The sequence below is a fragment of the Mustela putorius genome, unplaced genomic scaffold (genome assembly GCF_011764305.1).
Source record: "Mustela putorius furo isolate JIRA1106 unplaced genomic scaffold, ASM1176430v1.1 tig00000228_pilon_pilon_pilon, whole genome shotgun sequence".
In the NCBI taxonomy this organism is placed as follows: domain Eukaryota; kingdom Metazoa; phylum Chordata; class Mammalia; order Carnivora; family Mustelidae; genus Mustela; species Mustela putorius.
In genome coordinates, this window is record NW_025421322.1 from 3,531,484 (window position 1) to 3,549,950 (window position 18,467).

At 35.6% G+C, this 18,467-nt stretch overlaps 1 protein-coding gene across 2 annotated transcripts in view; it reads right to left on the bottom strand.

The window, feature by feature from the left end:
* STK3 (serine/threonine kinase 3) overlaps positions 1 to 18,467 on the bottom strand; it is a 273,495-nt gene that overhangs the window by 77,656 nt on the left and 177,372 nt on the right. For both annotated transcript variants that reach the window (XM_045077977.1, XM_045077978.1), the window contains one exon: positions 2,325 to 2,517. In XM_045077977.1, the coding sequence (XP_044933912.1) occupies positions 2,325 to 2,517 (193 nt within the window). The remainder of the gene's footprint in view (positions 1 to 2,324; positions 2,518 to 18,467) is intronic.

The following is an 18,467-nucleotide window of genomic DNA, read 5'->3' on the forward strand; positions in this document are numbered from 1 at the left end:
ATCTTTAGCGCACAATTTAACTGTAGAGATTTTAGAAAATTAAAAATAATATGTTGCTATAATTTGGGGGGGCAAAAATGCTAAAGACAAATTAGCAAATGGGGTTTTCATGTGACATAACCTGAGAATTCATATCAACTAAAATAAGAAGTTTTAAAGAAGATTAAGATCATGAAAAAAAAAACCTGCAACTAATTATGTAGTTTCAGGGAAAGTAAGTTCTGCCTCAATAACTTCTTTATTTTCTTTACTATTGCTATATTACAGTATGAATAACCCTGCAGGTTACACTAATATCACTTGATTAGATTTTGGGGAACACAGAAGTCCCACATTACTTTCCCACATACATTCCCACAGAATGATGTCTAAATTATAGATACTTAAAATACATGGAAAGTTGGTTCATGGGATTTAAAATTTGCTAAAGCACATAAACAAATTCAAGTATATAAGCCACTATCTGCTCAGCTTAGCAATGAGCTTTCAGTAAAATCTCTGTGACCAAAAAAATATATTTAGGACATAAAATTATAACATATATTGAATGATTTCTGTGGCCGTCAAAGCTAAAACTCACTACAAAAAAATACGTGGAAATCTGCACTGTAATTTCCAAGTATGATGTCTGATAAATCATCATCACATATTTCGTCCTTGAAATATAATGTTGGATTAAATATAATCCGGCATGAATTTTACAGTATAAAAACTTTTTAATAACCAGTGATTATATGTTGATGTTCAACTATGTGACTGCACAGAAAAAGTTGTTTATGTAGTTTTGTAGGGAGATCAGTAGCTGTCTAGAAGATACAACAGAGCACTCAATGGTCATCTAACCAGTCTGCTAAGAATTACAGAGTTTAAGTAAAAGAATTTTATCAGCTGCGGAAAAGCGATACTCCATGCTAATGGGTAATATGTTGTAAAGTGTCTTATCATAGGGTCTTCTTGATCTACAGGACACATAACTTGTACCCTAACACTGGCTGGCTTTGGAGGCTCCAAGACCATCCAGTACAGCTGGGTAAGCAAGTTCTGGATGCAGAATGCCTACTGTAGGCAGAAGCCTAGCTAGGAATACTTGTTTCAGGCTGCTTTCCATAGCAAAGGCTCAGAAGACTCACCAGTTGTGGGAGATTAAAAATAAATTCATATCCCTTTCCCAGTTCCCCCCAAGAATAACTACATGGCAATCTGCTTGCATTTTGTGCTTCATGACCCTCCCTTTCAAAGTATACAACCATAATGCGCTGTATGTACTAGGAAATGGGAAGAAAGTAAGAGCAGTGAACGAATGGCTTAAAGCCATGAGGTAAGATCTCCTAAGCAGCCTCTTTCGGGGAGTAGCAAAAAGAAAACAATGTCACAGAGGAAAATGCTTCCTGTTTTCATTTTATAATAGAAACGAATCCCTGAATATAACTTTTTAGGCTCTATAATGCAAGAAATCATGTATTACTGCTTTTGTGCCATTTAGAAGCAGTGCTGTGTAGTGGAGACCAGCCTAGTACTTAGACTTTGACACTGACCACACGTGACTAGGGCAACAGGGAGAAGAGGAAGGTCAGTGGGTATCAAAAGGGACTTAATCTGCTTTGGCCTATAACTGTGAAATCACAAGGTCCTGCCTTGTTAACTGCAATCTTTAAAAATCTATATATACACAAAAAGAAATGCTAGTCTGTGAAAGTATCTCTGTCTTCATTGCTCTGTAAGCAACAGAGATCAGAGAAAAAGTCTTAATCGTCATTTTAGCCCCCGCAGCATGCCTGGCATGGTGCCTCACGTATGACAAATGGTAATAAATATGCACTGAATTGATTTTTCTCCAGGAGTATCCCTGTCTCTTGATCCTTCTTCCTAGTGTTTCTTCCTTTCCCAACCAAGCCCTTATTTCTTCTCTTAGGCTTGCACTTCATGTCATCTGTGGCTTAACTGATAATTTAGACAACATGAAATAATATTATGTTGTATTTACTGGAACAGAATTTTATGTTCACTTTTTTTATTGGAAAAGTAAATGTTAGGAATGCTATCTTTTTATCTCTAAAATACTTTACAAATTAAATTAAGTTACGGGTTAGCATCTTTTAACAGAAAAAAGTTCCATAACCCTCAAATAGAGACATGCTGCTTTCTGCTATACTAAAATTTTTTTTAAAATTTTATTTATGCCATACTTTTTTTACTGTTAAATAATGCCCAGAAACAAAATTTTCCACAACTGTCCAAAAAAAGTAAGACAAAACTAACCTGGTTTTTATAGAAGTATGCTTTTAAAATAGAAAATTAATATTCAACGGGAAAAAGCCACATACTTTTCATAGTTCCATCTTGTTCTTCTTCATCTTCACTGTTTATAACCATGGTCCCCAAGTCGGACTCTAACATCGTGCTGTTATGTTCGATCATGGTTTGGGCGCCTTCACTCATCGTGCTCGTGGCCTTCATCGTGCCCACACTCTCTGAGCTAGTCTTCACCATGGTGTGGGAGTCCAGTTCATCTTCATCCTGCAAACAGAAATACTGTAATGAAGGAAGACTTTTCTAAGACAGCTAGACTTCTTCACTCTTAACAACATGACAAGCATACTATACTTTTTTAATTGAAGTAGAGCTGACACACAATGTTACACTAGTTTTAAGTGTACAACATCGCGATCCAACATCTCTCTATGTTATGCTATGCTTACCATAAGTGTAGATACTTCTGTCACCACACAATATTATTACAATACCATTGGCTATTTTCTCTGTGCTACACCTTTCATCTCCATGACTTTTTTATTCCACAACTGAAAACCTGTAGTTCCTACTCCCTTTCACCTATTTTGCCCATCCCTGTCTTAATTTTATAGAAATATTTTATAATTTAATAATAAAAGCATTTTACTTTTAATAACAAAAAATACTATTATAACTACTAATTTTAATATAAAGACACACACACAGATGTTACTGTAAGAGTCAAAGTTATCCACAATAATCTAAAGTTTTAAATAATTAAAGCTCAAGCACAGAAATTGTTTGCTGAAATAGAAGGCTTCTAGTTGTTTTTTAAAATAAGGATTATAATCAAGAAATAGGCAGAAGTCATGAACAGACATTTCTACAAAGAGCACATCTAAATGGCCAACAGATACTTGAAAAAATGCTCAACATCTCATGGCATCAGGGGAATACAAATCCAAACCACAATGAGATACCACCTCACACCAGTCAGAATGACTAAAATTAACAAGTCAGGAAATGACAGATGTTGGTGAGGATGTGGAGCAAGAGGAACCCTCTTAACTGTTGGTGGGAATGCAAGCTGGTGTAGCCAACTCGGGAAAACAGAATGGAGGTGCCTCAAAAAGTAGAAAAAGGAGCTACCCTATGACCCAGCAATTGCACTGCTAGGAATTTACCCCAAAGATACAAATGTAGTGATCAGTAGGGGCACCTGTACCCCAATGTTTGAAGCACCAATGTCCACTAGTCAAATATGTCCAATAGTCAAACTATGAAAAGAGCCTAGATGTCCATTGACAGATGAATGGATAAGGAAGAAGTGGTATGTGTATATGTGTGTGTGCATATATATATCTATACACAGATACATACATATGTTCTGTGGTATATATAAATAAATAAATGGTGGAAATCTACTCAGCCATCAAAAATGAAATCTTGCCATGTGCAATGACACAGATGGCACTAAAGGGTATTATGCTAAGTGAAATAAGTCAATCAAAGAAAGACAATTACCATATGATCTCATGCATGTGTGGAATTTAAGAAAACAAAACAGAGGATCACAGGGGAAGGGAGGGAAAAACAAGATGAAGCCAGAGAGGAAAACAAACCATAAGAGACTCTTAATCATAGGAAACAAACTGAGGCTTGCTGGAAGGCAGGGGAATCACTGGGTGATGAAGGAAGGTACATGACGCTCTGAACACTGGGTCTTATATAAGACTGATGAATCACTGACATTTACCTCTGAAACTAATAACACACTATACGTTATTTGAATTTAAATTAAAAAAAATAAAATAAGTATTAGGAAAAGTATATTATCAACAAATGCAGAACATATAATATGGTGACAAGACAAACACAAGAGAACACATTAATGACGGAATATGTTGGCACTATTCTAACAGCCATAACATTTACATAACCTTATACAAATGCCATTGGCTTTTTTGGTTAAAATTATGATAAATATATAACAAAAAATTCACCAAATTTCAATAATTTGTCAATGTATAGTTCTGTGGCATTAAGTAGATTCACAGTATTAATGCAGTCATCACCAACATACACCTCCAGAACTTGTTCATTATCCCAAACAGAAACTCTGTGCCCATTAAAAAATAACTCTTCATTCTTCCCTTCCCCCAATCTCTGGTAACCTCTTTTCTGCTTTCTGGTATGATGAACTTGTCTCTTGTAGGTACCTCACATTAGGAGAATCAAATAATACATGGGCCTTTGTGTCTGGCTTATTTCACTTAGCATAATGTCTTCAAAATTCATCCATGTTGTAGCATGTGTCAGAATTTCATTCCTTTTTAAGACTGAATAATATTCTATTACATATGTATATATGTATATACGCATATACATATATATACTGAATTATATCCCATTGCATACATATATATGCAATGGAATATATACATATGTGTGTGTGTAATGGAATATATATGTATATATGTGTGTATACACACATATTTACCACATCTGTTTACCTACTCATTTGATGATGAACACTAGGTTGTTTACACCTTTTAGTTGTGAATAATGCTGTTATGAACACTGGTATACAAGTTATCTATTTGAATGCCTATTCTCAAATTTTTGGGTCTATGCTAAGGAGTGTAATTCTGTACTACATGATAATTCTTTTTTTTAATTTAAGAAACCACCAAGGTGTTTCCAAAGTTGCTACACCATTTTATGCTCCTACCAACAGTGCTCAGAGCTCCGTTTTCTCCACTTCTTACTGACACTTATTCTTTTCTGTTTTGTTTTGATAGCAGCCAACCTAGTGGATATGTGTTATCTTGCTGTGGCTTGATTTGCACACTCCTAACAAGCAGTGATGCTAAGCACCTTTTCATGTGCTTACTGACCATTGTGTATCTTCTTTGGAGAAATGTCTATTCATGTCCTTTGCAAATATTTGTCCACATTTTCAGGTTGTCTTTTCACTCTCTTGATGATTCCTTTGATGCACAAAAGTTTTTAATTTTGATGAAGTTGAATTTATCTACTTTCTTTTGTTGCTTGTGTATCTTAAGTTGCCTTTTATTGCTTTTGTTATCACATCTTAGCCATTAGTTCTTTAATGTGAATTCACAGAAGGATCAAATCAGTAATAGAAGTACGAACAAAAAATTGCTCTTTAGAATGTTCACCAAAGATAAACTGAAATAGGGCCATAAAAATAAACTAACAAATTCTGTTTGAGAGTCCAAACATTCCATTATTTGGAAAAACTTGATCCTGCAGTGAAATTCATTTACCTCTATTCCACTTTAAATGGGAGCGAACAAGCAAAACCTAATTCTGACAGAGGTCAAATATAAATACAGAGAACAGGAGCATCCCTATTGTTCTCAGCTGTTTGATAGCTCTTCCTCTTCCTAAACCTGCACAATGAAGTCAGCAGGACCTCTCAGTCTTTTGTGCTTCTTTGATGAGTCTCTTTTAGGAGACTTCTTCACTCTTAAGCTTCGACTATCTAATATGTTGAAGACTCCCAAATCCTGAAATCTTCTTGACTTTACTTACCACTTAAAGGCTCAATCATGTTTAAAACTCGACATTTCCAAATCAGATATCATTCCATCCACCTCTTTAGTTTCTCCTGTCTGCCACAATCCCCAACAGCTACTTATTATAGACCAGAGAAATCTTCGTTAGCTACCGGAGAGTAAAAATCCAACAGGTCCTCTGAGGTTTATTCTCTCTTTGATGTCCCACATTCAATCAGTGAGCAAGTTCTTCTTCAGAAATCTCTCTCCCAGCTCTACCTCTTCTTTTTCATTCCTACTGCTACTGAGTAAATTCCTGTTTACCTCATACTTGGGTGAATACAGGAAAAGCTCCCTGACTGAACAGTCTCTCCACCCTGACCTTCTAGCATCAGATAGATACGAGTTTCAAGACCTGGCTCAAATCACTTGATAGACATGAGACCTTTAGGCAGGCTATATATACTCTCTAGATTTTAATTTCTTTCACCGGTGTTATAATGATCAATGAGAAAAGACATGCAAAATGCCTACATGTTACCAGGAACAAAGTAGTTTCACACTTTCTTCAAAGTCCGTGTACCATACCAAGCTCTCTTGAGAGAAATGAAATCTTGCCATGTGCATATCATAATATCCTACTGAAATCTCTAATGGCCACAGTTCTTCCCTGCATTAAAAGCTAAACATTTCTGCCTAGATTTTAATGTCTTCTACATTACCTTGTGTTTTCTGGCTAATCTTATTTTCCCATTGTTCACATATCCTCCAATTTAGTCAGGCTGACCTTAACTGAATCTCCAGCTGCTATAAACCCATGTCACACCACGTCATTAAGACCTCTTCTTTATATCTTCTTCTCTACCCAGAATGCTCTTTCCTCTAACCATTTTAACTAAATGGGACAGTCTCCCATCAAGCATCTGTTACCTTCCTGGTTACTTCAGTCCTTATTAATTATTCCCTTTTCCAAACTTCTATAGAATTTATAATCCACATCACACACTCCTGCATTTAAATTTATGATCTCATACTGTGAATAACTGTTTTGTAAAATCTTTTATAAATACAAATTTCTTATAAATAAGAATGTCTTGGGTGCCTGGGTGGCTCAGTGGGTTAAGCTGCTGCCTTCGGCTCAGGTCATGATCTCAGGGTCCTGGGATCGAGTCCCGCATCGGGCTCTCTGCTCAGCCCGGAGCCTGCTTCCCTCTCTCTCTCTCTCTGCCTACCTCTCTGTCTACTTGTGATCTCTCTCTGTCAAATAAATAAATAAAATCTTTAAAAAAAAAATAAGAATGTCTTACAGAACCTCTGAATCTACTCAAGTTTTTCATTTGGTATTCTGTGTACAGTAAACATTCATTATATTTTTACTTTTTTACAGAACTATAAAATCATGAACCTGTAATATTTGACACCTCATTTTATATTTGAAAAAAATGAGGCTCGTAGAAAGGGAGAGACTTCCCCAAGGACACATACCCATTTAAAAGCAGAACCAGAAGTACGGACCTAGTTCTTATATTTCTTAGTCCACTACTCCACTAAATGCATGTACCTTACTTACATTTAAATTCTGATCTTGAAAACTTGAGCTAGAGGTACAGGCTTACAATTTTAACAGCTTATATCACCATCTCCTATTCCCAAAGGGTCTTATACAAATTATTTGGTCCATCCTGGTGAAACCTGCCATCTTCTCTTATTTATACTATTCAAAACAGCTATTAAAAGTGTTAAAAAATATAAGCTATATATGTAAACTATATATATAGTTTTAAAATATAAACTATTAAAAACTATTTAAAAAACAGTATCTGCACAGTTTTCACGGTTTCCACTCTTGCCCACTTTAGTCTCCCAAACAATAGGCAGACTGATTCTTTCAAAAGATAAATCAATCACATCATGTTATTCTCCTACTCAAAACCCTGCTTTTGGCTTCCTATCGCACTTAGAATAAAATCCAAAATCTCTCTCAGCCAAATGTGATCTGGCTCAGTAATATCTGCCAAACCTATCTCCTATCACATTCCTTCTCACTCACCAAGTCCCAGCAATGCTGGCCTCCCTGTGGCTGTTTCCTGAGCACTCTAAGCATGTTCCTCCTCAAGCCTTTAAACTGGCTGATCTCTCAACCTGGAATGCTCTTCCACAAGACAGCTTTATCCTCTTCTTATCTCAAGTCTCCACTTAAATGTCACCACCTTAGTGAGCCTTGTTCTGACCAAGTCTCCAACAATCTTCTATCATTCTGTATTCTTCATAGCCTATACCTGGCCTTCTCTACCACTAGAATGGTTTGATGGAGGCAGAGGCTTTCTTCACTGATCAATCTCCAATGCCTCAGACACCTGGCACGTTAACACGTACTTATTAAAAATTTATTTAATGATTGGATCCATTTATAGTTTTACTTACTAATTCATTCAATAAGCATTTATTGTAAATTTGTAATATATCAAGGAGCGGACAGGCCTTGCAGATACAAAGATAAATAAGAAACAGTTTTGTTCCACTTTGGTTTGTTAAGGAGTCTGGTGTCTAACAGAAACTGACTGACATATGAACAATAAATTCCTAGGCAATTTGTTAAGTACTATGAAAAAAGTACTGGCAAAGTACAATGGGAGAACCAAGAATAGGGCCTCAACTCTGCCTATAACAAATGAAGAAAGCCTCACAAAGGAAGCTGCCCTTAAATTAAGTCTTAAAGGATACAAACTATATAAGTCCCACATATACATGAATTTGGGTGAGTGCTTTATCTGACAGCTTCTTTCTTTAAGAGAACTACACTTAGCCATCCCTACTCGGCTCAGCTACCCTGAGACAGAATTAGGTGCCCTATTCTGTACTGTCACATGCTTATGCCATTCATATGCTTACTACACAATACTGTCATTGTCTATAAACCTGACTTGTCCAAATCTCCCATTAGATTCCAAAATCTACAAGGACAATAACCAAATCTTAACTATTATATTCCTGGTATCCAGTACAAAGCCTGTTTTTAATACATAAGCTATTAAACTAATATTAAAGCCCTTATGATGAGGTAGTGCCAAAACACAAAACTAAGGACAATGTTACATTAGGTTCTAGAGTAGAATTTTATTTAAACTAATTTATTGTTTTAAAATACAGCATGGCTATTGGAGAAACTTTGAGAGGGACAATAATGCTATTAACTAGAGTTATTAGTTGATCATTTTTCTAATAATCATAAAAACAGTTATCAGTGAGTTAGAAGCACTATGCTAAGGACTTTTTGTAGGATATTCCCATTTAATCCTCTTATTAATCTTGTGAAATATTATTAACTCTAAGTGTGCAAATGATGAACCTGAAGTTCAAATGAGTTTAATAATTTGTCTAAGGTGATACAACAAATAAGTAGGGGAGTAAGAATTCTAACTAGGTCATTCTGATTCTAAAGCCCAAGATCTAATTTCCAATTTTATAAGGCCTTAAAATTATTTACAGCATTTCTCAAGTCTGGATGAATTTATATTACAGGTTAGCTGGAGCATGTTTCATTTTGCTAAGAGAAAAAAACTGACATACACATATATAAACTGATCTGTACTTGGTCCAAAAGTTAAAAAACAAACAAAAAAGCCAACCTGGAATTTACTCTTTCCAGTAGACACCACTGAAGAGGAAGGGAAAAAGTTGATTTTCTATTTTAAAAAAGCTGAACAGAATAGAACTGAATAGAAAACATTTCTATTAAAAAATTGACTGCTAGTTTAGTATTTTATCATGGTTACAACCAGTTTAATTCCCAAAACACTAAACTATTTTTAAATGCGTGAGTCATTTGTCTCTTATCCTTGTAAGATTCAGTGCTGTGACAATTAAACTTAACAAGAAACATTCCATTTGGTTGGTGTGAAATAATACTTTTAGTCTTCCTATATGCCATATTAGAGTTGAATCTACAAGGGGATAATGAAGGTTGGACCTCCGGATTCATACAATTGGCTCAGGCAATCTATAAAATTATAAAAACATTGAACCAAGTTTGGAAGGGACTGCTTTTACAGCATATTAATTTCACTTACATAGTCACTTTGCTAAAGGAGGCTAATCTAATTTACAAATTGGCAGTAAAAAAATAGCAATGCAAAAAACAGAGAACTCAACTCACTCATGAAAGGTGGCACCCAAACAGTAATTAATAAAGTACAAATTGAATAAGAACTAGTTTATATGACATTTGAAGACTTGAACACTAATAACTTGGTGATGGTGGTAAAAACTTTTCAGCAACACTTCTTACTTTAAAAAAATCATGAACTCTGAAATTGTTCTTGGTATTTCAGATTATTACTAAAATTTCATTTGGTACTTCTAGCATTTTTACAATAAAACAGTTATTTAATATGTTTTTCCAGAGTTATATTTCATTTATAGATACTCCATTATTCCTCACAAAAGAAAAGCAGAAGAAAAACATGTTGATACTTTATAGAAAAAGGTCTGCGGAACAGATGCTTCTCCACTGTAGAAAGGAGCCAATTCCAGTAAGGAATACAATAGCATTTCAATCAGTGGTCATCATGTGCCAGGAATGCAAAACAGAGTACTGATGATAATCCAGGTTATGAATCATAAAATCCACATGGAATACAAATATTTGAAAACATTATTAGGAAATCCTACTCCATTGCTAAGACAGATTTATGCTATAACAGTCTGAGAAATAACCAGACTTTGCATTAGCTAACTTCACACATTTATTACTTTAAAGGATTTTCTAAACATTCAGCTATTCTTTGATTTTAAAGATATTTACACAAATACTTTAGAAAGCATTTGCTATATGTAACAATGAGATAGACCATTTCTTAAATATTAAATATTTCTTAAATAGGTGTCATTCTAATGGGAAATATTCTAATTATTTCTCATCTTGAAATATTAAATATGTCTGTATTACTAGTACAATATGCAACAGCACGTTAACAGCATACAGCAGTGATCTTAATGGTGTCGATTCAACTAGACAATGCCACTGAGTATGTATTCTGTTACAACATAAAAAATTTGTTTTTATTTATTTATTTTTCCATAACTATTTTGTAAGGAAAAAATGAATATGTAAAATATATAAGTGAACCAATTATACAAAAAGTTGCAATACTATAGAGGTCTGGATATCTTTCAAACCTGTTACAGGTGCTAATCAGGGATGACAATGAAACAGCAAACAATGTAACAAACGTTAGTCTAAATGCATAAGTGAGCTTTCAAGATATTAAAGGGAATCCACACGGGCCCCCCAAAGAGCTGGAAAACAGTGAGAATAAGCTAAATCAGAACTTACGGGCTGCTTTAGGGGTATAAGATGATGGGGGTGGGGTGGTGATGGGGATTTTAATGGATAAAGGGGGACAAGAGACAAGTCCTTGAGTTCTCTCCAAAGTGGAACTGAAACCCCTGCATAAAGTTGGGGATCTTGAAGGTCTACGTCCTCAGTGAAAGGGTGAGCAAGAAAAAAAATGTACTCACATGCAAAGAAGGTAAGACATGCAAACTTGTCTCTGTCACTTGGGCTTCAGGTAAAGACGGGAAGTGGGGGTTGCTTCTTTTTAGAAGCTTAAGACACAGTTTCAGTCCTTTCTGACATGACTTACAAGGTCTGGGGAACCCCATGCTAAGAAATTAGCCTATTGCAGTCCTACTATGGAAGTACCTGGGGTGCCTGATAGAAACAAATAAAAATCCACCCTATGTAGGGACTCAAACTCAATCTTCAACCCAGAACTCACGTATCATTCTCAGAAATAAAACTGAGCTAGAGCTGAGCTCACAATTCAAAAGATAAACAATGAATAAATAAACAAGCTACAGAGAATGGGTATGAACAGCAAACAAGAGAATGAAGACTCCCTCCTTAAAATTAATTTAGTCAACTTAGAAACCTGCATCTTTCTAAGACAAAAATTTCTAGGATAAAAATTAGTAGTATACAGTGGCATTCTAGACTGGAAAAAAACAAACAAACAAACAAACAAAAAACAACAAACAAAAAAACCCAAGCACAAACATAGAAATATTCTGGCTAGAAGGGAAAGCATTAAGTCAGTTTGGCTGCATTAAAAAATGATCTACAGTTTACAGGGTGCTCTAAACACTAAGAACCTGCTTAAGTTGTTTGCAGAGAAGTGACAAGAACCTTGGAAACTAAAGGATGACTTGGAGAAGAATGGAGAAAGAGCTTGGAATCAGAAGGTTATTACTGAAATCCAGATTCGACTGAAAAGGTCTATAGAAACAAACCACAAGTCAAATCTGAAAGAAATCATGAAAGAAGATTTAAGGAATCTTTCTGGACAGTCAAATATCAAAATAATTCCAATACTCTGAACATAAAGAGATGAAACTGACTCTAAAGAGAAAAGTGTGATAGGTTCTAATCTGAATAGATGAAAACAGCCAAGAAAACAAACAATGCCAGCTATTTGTAACTAAAACACGACTTAAGAGAATTTGCTACTTCATCACATGATTAAAGTATTGAAATCTTACAATCAATTTGTAATAAAGGGTCAAATAAGAAATCAACAAGGCATGTATGGTGTGAGTTCAGGGGAATGGACATAAAATTGGGAGAAAACTGTGGCAGGAATCTTTCACATCTCCCTGGGCATAACTAAATTTGGGGCCGTTATGCTAACATGCTAACCTATATCAATAAATAAATTTGAGTTATTACTTGAATTAATAAAAGCAAAAATCAAAGGGTACCACTGTCCATTTGCTTGTATGACTCACAACAAGGAAAAGCTTGATATACGAATGCACTAAAAATAGCTCTCTGCTACAGCAAGGTCAAAGTACTGATGGGAACCACACAGCATTAACTTCAAATTCAACAGAGGGGAGAGCTTACCCCACCACCTCTTTATCAATTATCCCTGCAGCATCTATTGTTTCTGTTACCAATGAAATGGCCCACAGCAGAATCAGCTGGTTAGCTCTGGTCTCATTAGGACCACATTCAACCCAGCAGAGCTAAGAACTACTGAGAAGACATCAAAAATACCTCCTTCAAATAGCTGCCCTTAAGCACTGCTCCAGTGTCTGCCAGGCTGAAAAAAAAAAGTAATAAATTGGTATTTACCAATTAATAGCTACTAAGATTTACAGTATCTGAAAATCTGTACAAAGAATGAACTTTCTTCCACTGCTGTAAGTAGGTGGTCCTTCTATTTCACTGAGAGAGCAGCGTTAAGAGCTTATACAGCTGCTGTCTTTGACATACCTGTCTTTAACAAACAGAAACTTCTGCCTTCATGGATCCTAACTTTCTGCATGTTCACAGGCATGTTTTAAAGTTACATCAAAGCATTCAAGATCTCCAAAAGTCATAAAAAACTTGTTCATCAGTACAAGCCTAAATGGTGAGAAGGCGTGTGGGCAGGACTTCAGAGGCTCCATGAAGCAAGACTGCACAAGTTCTTGGCATTATATTAAAAGTTTCCAAACAAAAGATTATCTTACATCCCCTGTGCACAATAGTGACATACAATAGAGTAAATTAAAAAGTAAAAGCAACCTTAACCATGATTTTTCTTTTTTCTCCTCCAGCCAAAAGCATGTCAAAAGATTGACAAAATATGAAGATTATAAAATCAAATATTTTAAAATAAAAAAAACCTTTAAAAATTGTTGTCACAAGCAGTTTATAAAAAATCCACAAGAGGGCACCAAAGACAAAACACTGGAACAAATTCCATTAATTGGAGATTTACACAGAAAATACAGGTTCATAAAACACGTTATTTACTAAAATACTATCAATACTTTTCCAGCTAATTATTTTAAGCTGATATATTTCAAAATATCATAACCACAGCCATGTTGTAAGTTATATTTTTAAATAAACAGTATTTCTTACAGGACAAGTTGCCTACATTCAGTAATCTCCCCAATAACTTCCATATACTAGCAGAAGGCCAACGAACAGTTGTTGATTCCACAAAACTGACAGAAACATACAATAGGAAATATCAAATATTCATATTTATCACTGCATTCTAAATTGATTTATATTAAAATATTTATGATTGAATACCTTCTGTTTGTAGAATAAATATAGTGGCTACTCTGTCTTTGAAAAGAAGTTTTTCCTCATCCTTTCTTTACTTTTTTCTGTTCCATTATGATACTGTTTAATAGCAAATAAAAACTTAAATACAGAAGAAATATCACTGTATAAGCTTAGAAATGATAAGATATTATGAAATGTTTTTTTTTTTTTTTTTTTTCCCAGCTTCTAGAGGCTTCCCCACACTCCTTGGCTCACAGCTACCTTCCTCCATCTCCAAAGCTAGCAATAGCAAACTGGCTCCTCCTCTTATCACTCTGATGTTGTTTATGTAGTTCTTCCTCCATCTCCGACCCTGACTCTTCTGTCTCCCTCCTCACCTTATTTTTTTTTTTAAGATTTTATTTATTTATTTGACAGACAGAGATCACAAGTAGGCAGAGAGGCAGGCAGAGAGAGAGAAGAAAGCAAGGCTCCCTGCTGAGCAGAGAGCCCAATGCAGGGCTTGATCCCAGGACCCTGGGATCATGACCTGAGCTGAAGGCAGAGGCTTTAACCCACTGAGCCACTTATGAAATGGTTTTGAGAAATCACCCTCTGAAGCATTAAATCAGAAAACTACCTGAAGCACACTAACATAAGATTAATTTTAATGTGTAATTTACATTAATGATACAAATTAAACTCTGGAGCAGAGTGTCAGGGAAGCCAACAAACCCCCAAGAAATCCTCCTCTACACCCCCAACCAAGTATTTATCACATCTGGTTTAAGAACTGCTGAAGGGGATGCCTAGGTGGCTCAGTGGGTTAAGCCTCTGCCTTTGGCTCAGGTCATGATCTCAGGGTCCTGGGATCGAGGCCCACATTGAGCTCTCTGCTCAGCGGGGAGCCTGCTTCCCCCACCCTCTCTGCCTGCCTCTCTGCCCTCTGCCTACTTGTGATCTCTCTCTGTCAAATAAATAAATAAAATCTTAAAAAAAAAGAACTGCTGAAGGAAAATATTCAGTACCGTTATGTACCTTCTTCATTTTAAATGTGAATACATCCTGTGCTGGTGATAATCACGTGGCACTATGCCACATAATAAGGAGTAAAAGTCTGGTAGGAGCCATTATAAAGGTTTTATTACAAAGAAAAGTAGACATTATATATATAGCTGTTGATTCAAAAATTAAATATATAATAATACTGTGTGCAGGCAGTGTGCTAAAATAAAATAGTCTTTGTCCTTGAGAAATGTGCAGTTTAGTGAAAAGAAGCAGAAAGCAGACAAGTCAGGTAAATATTCTCATAGAAGTAAACAGAGGATACCATATAGGGACCACAATAGAGCACTTGCTCATCTGAAGCTTAGAGAAGCATCTTGAAAGGTTCCCCCTTCCCAGAGGAATCAATGTCCAACATGACTCCTGAAGGATAAAGAGTTTGTCAGATAAATGAGAGTGAAGTAAGAAGTCTAGAAAGAAGCAGCAACTTAAAATTTCCTTTAAACACTTCTTGAGCAATCCTATTTTTGCTTCTGGTTTCACTACCAACTACAAAAAGCCTGCTGACTCCTAATTGCCCGTACTCTCCCTTAGTGGTCAAGCCTCTATATCCAACAGTCTGCTCCCCAAAATGATTTGGATGAGCCAGGGGCACCTCAAATTAAAAAAGTGCTAAAGCGACCCCATGTTACCCAGAAAGTGGCCTTGGAGAGAGGGCTGCTGGCGGAATATTTCACCACAGTATAAGGGGTAGAGAGAAAATGTGGTTAAGTGAAGAAACAAAGACTCTGACTATTCTATCAGAAAGTTTGTTCATTAATAATTTGTTGATTCGTCCCCCCCCCCCTTTTAAAGGTCAAAATATAGCTACATGTTTAGGTTGAAGAAGAAGGGCCTAGAAAAAAGAGATAATGTGATTGACAGAAAAGGAAAGGCAAGTAGAGAAGACACCTTTCAAGGGAGGTGGAAAGAAAATCAGGCGGCAATAAAACAACAATTTCTGTCCATTACACATCTCTCTATCACAGTGCTTGGCATAGCACACTGTGATCAGTCATCAGCTCCCTTGGAGTCTCACCATCAGACGGCAATCTTCCTGTAGACAAATTATCATGTCTTAGTTCACTTCTAGATGAGTTTTTATGAAGGAAAAAAAGATATATCTTCTGAAAGAGGGAGAAAGAGAAACCTAGTGAGGATACAAAACGTCTAAGTTAGAAGAATACTGAAGTCTAGTTAGTGCAGTAAGACAAAAAAAAAGATACAAAAGTCATAAAAATTGGAGAGAAAGAAATAAAACTAACTTTATTTCTAGATGACATGACTATGCAGAAAATTTCAAAAAATCTACAAAAAAACTCCTGGAACTAATAAGCAAGTACAACAAGGTCACAGGATGCAAGGACAAAATACAAAATTATCTGCTTCCTATATATTCCAGCAATAAAAAAATTGGAATTTGGAATTTTAAAAAAATTTTATCTTAAATGCCAACTCAAAATCCTTAGTTTTCTGAATGAAGCAACTTGGAATTTAGGCCAACTGATGGAGTCTGTAGTGTCATAATTTTGTTAAGGTAGTTTGTATCTTGCTGTATTCAAATGGAACAATGGTAGACTTTGGGTATTCAGTGGAGCTAAAGAGAGTTGGTTTCTTTCCTGCTTGTTTTTTTAAAATTTTTTTGCAATTTATTTAAACTGAAAAAAAAAAAAAAAGTTCATCCATTTCCCTCACTCCCTCATCACCCACCCCTGCCTCTTGTAGCAATTCATCTGTCCTCTGTATCTATGAACTCGATCTTTCTGGAAGATTCCACATATAAGAGCGATCACATGGTGTTTGTCTTCCTCTGACATTTTGCTTAGCATAAGGTCCATCCATGCTGTCACAAATGGCACGATTTCACTTTTTTATGGATGAGTAATAATAATCCATTGTATATATAATAACACTATTTATTTATCCATTCAACAATTGATGGACACTTAGGTTACTTCCATATCTTGACTATTATAAGAGCTGTAATGAGTATGGGAGAATGCACATTATCTTCTTGAACTACTGTTTTGTTTTCTTTGGGTAAATACAATTGCTGGATCGTATGATAGTTCTATTTTTAATTCTTTGAGAAATATCCATGCTGTTTTCTACAGTGGTTACACCAATTTAAATTCCCACTAACAGTGCACAAGTGTTCCCCTTCCTCCACATCTTCGTTAGCACTTGTTATTCCTTGTCTTAATAACAGCCATCCTAGCAGTTGTGAGGTGATATACTGTGGTTTTGATTTGCATTCCACTATCTGTTGGGAGATTCTTGATACTGATTCAATTTCTTTGCTGATTATGGGTCTTTCAAATTTTCTTTTTCTTTCCGTTTCAGTTTTGGTGGTTTATAGTTCTAGGAATTTGTCCATTTCTTCCAAATTGCCCAATTTGTTGGCATATCATTGCTCATAATAGTCTGTTATAATTGTGTGCATTTCTGCTGTGTTGGTTGTGATCTTTCCTCTTTGTGATTATATTTATTTGGGTCCTTTTTCTTTTCTTTTTGATAAGTCTGGGTAGGGCAATTTTGTTAATTCTTTCAAAGAACCAGAGCCTAGTTTCATTGGTTTTTTATTTGTGTATCATTTATTTCTGCCCTAATCTTAATTATTTCCCTTCTTCTCTGGTTTTAGGGTTTATTTGCTGTCCTTTTCCCAGCTCCTTTAGGTTTAAGTTTGGAATGTATATTTGAGACTTTTTTTGCTTCTTAGGGAAGGCCTGTATTGCTATATACTTCCCTCTTAGGACCACCTTTGCTGTGTCCCAAAGGTTTTGGATGGTTATGTTTTCAATTTCATTTGTTTCCATGTATTTTTTTATTTCTTCTTTAATTTCCTGGTAGAGCCATTCATTCTCTTTCTAGGATGTTCTTTAACCTTCATGTACTTGTGGTCTATCCAATTTTTTTCTTTTTCTTGACTTCAAGTTTCATAGTGTTTTGGTCTGAAAATATGCATGGTATGACCTCAATCTTTTTATACTGGTGGGGGCCGGACTGGTGACCCAGTATGTGGTCTATTCTGCAGAATGTTCCATGTGCACTCATAAAGAATGTATATTCTGCTGTTTTAGGGTGAAATACTCTGAATATGTCTGTTAAATCCATCTGGTCCAGTGTGTCATTCAGAGTTCTTGTTTTCTTATTGATCTTCTACTTAGATCATCTGTCCATTGTTGTGAGTGGGGTGTTAAAGTTCCCTACTATTATTGCTTTGTTATCAATGAGTTTAAGGTTGTCATTAATTGACTGATAAATTTGGTTGCTCCCACTCTGGGGGCTTAAAGTTTATAACTGTTAGATCTTGTTGGATAGACCTCTTTCTTCTTCATCTCTTATTATAGTCTTTAAACTAGGTTTAAAACCTAGTTTGTCTGAAATCAGTATTCTAGCTTTCTTTTGATGTCAATTAGCATGAAAAACAACCCCTCACTTTCAATCTGGAGGTGTCTTTGGATCTAAAATAAGTCTCTTGTAAGCAAGAGACTGAAACAGGATCATTATCTTACATTTTACACAAAAACTAACTCAAAATGGATTCTATTTCCATTGGTCCTATTTCCAGTCTGAAGCTGACCCTTTGGAGCACTCTATGATCAGCAGACGTGGCACACAGGGGA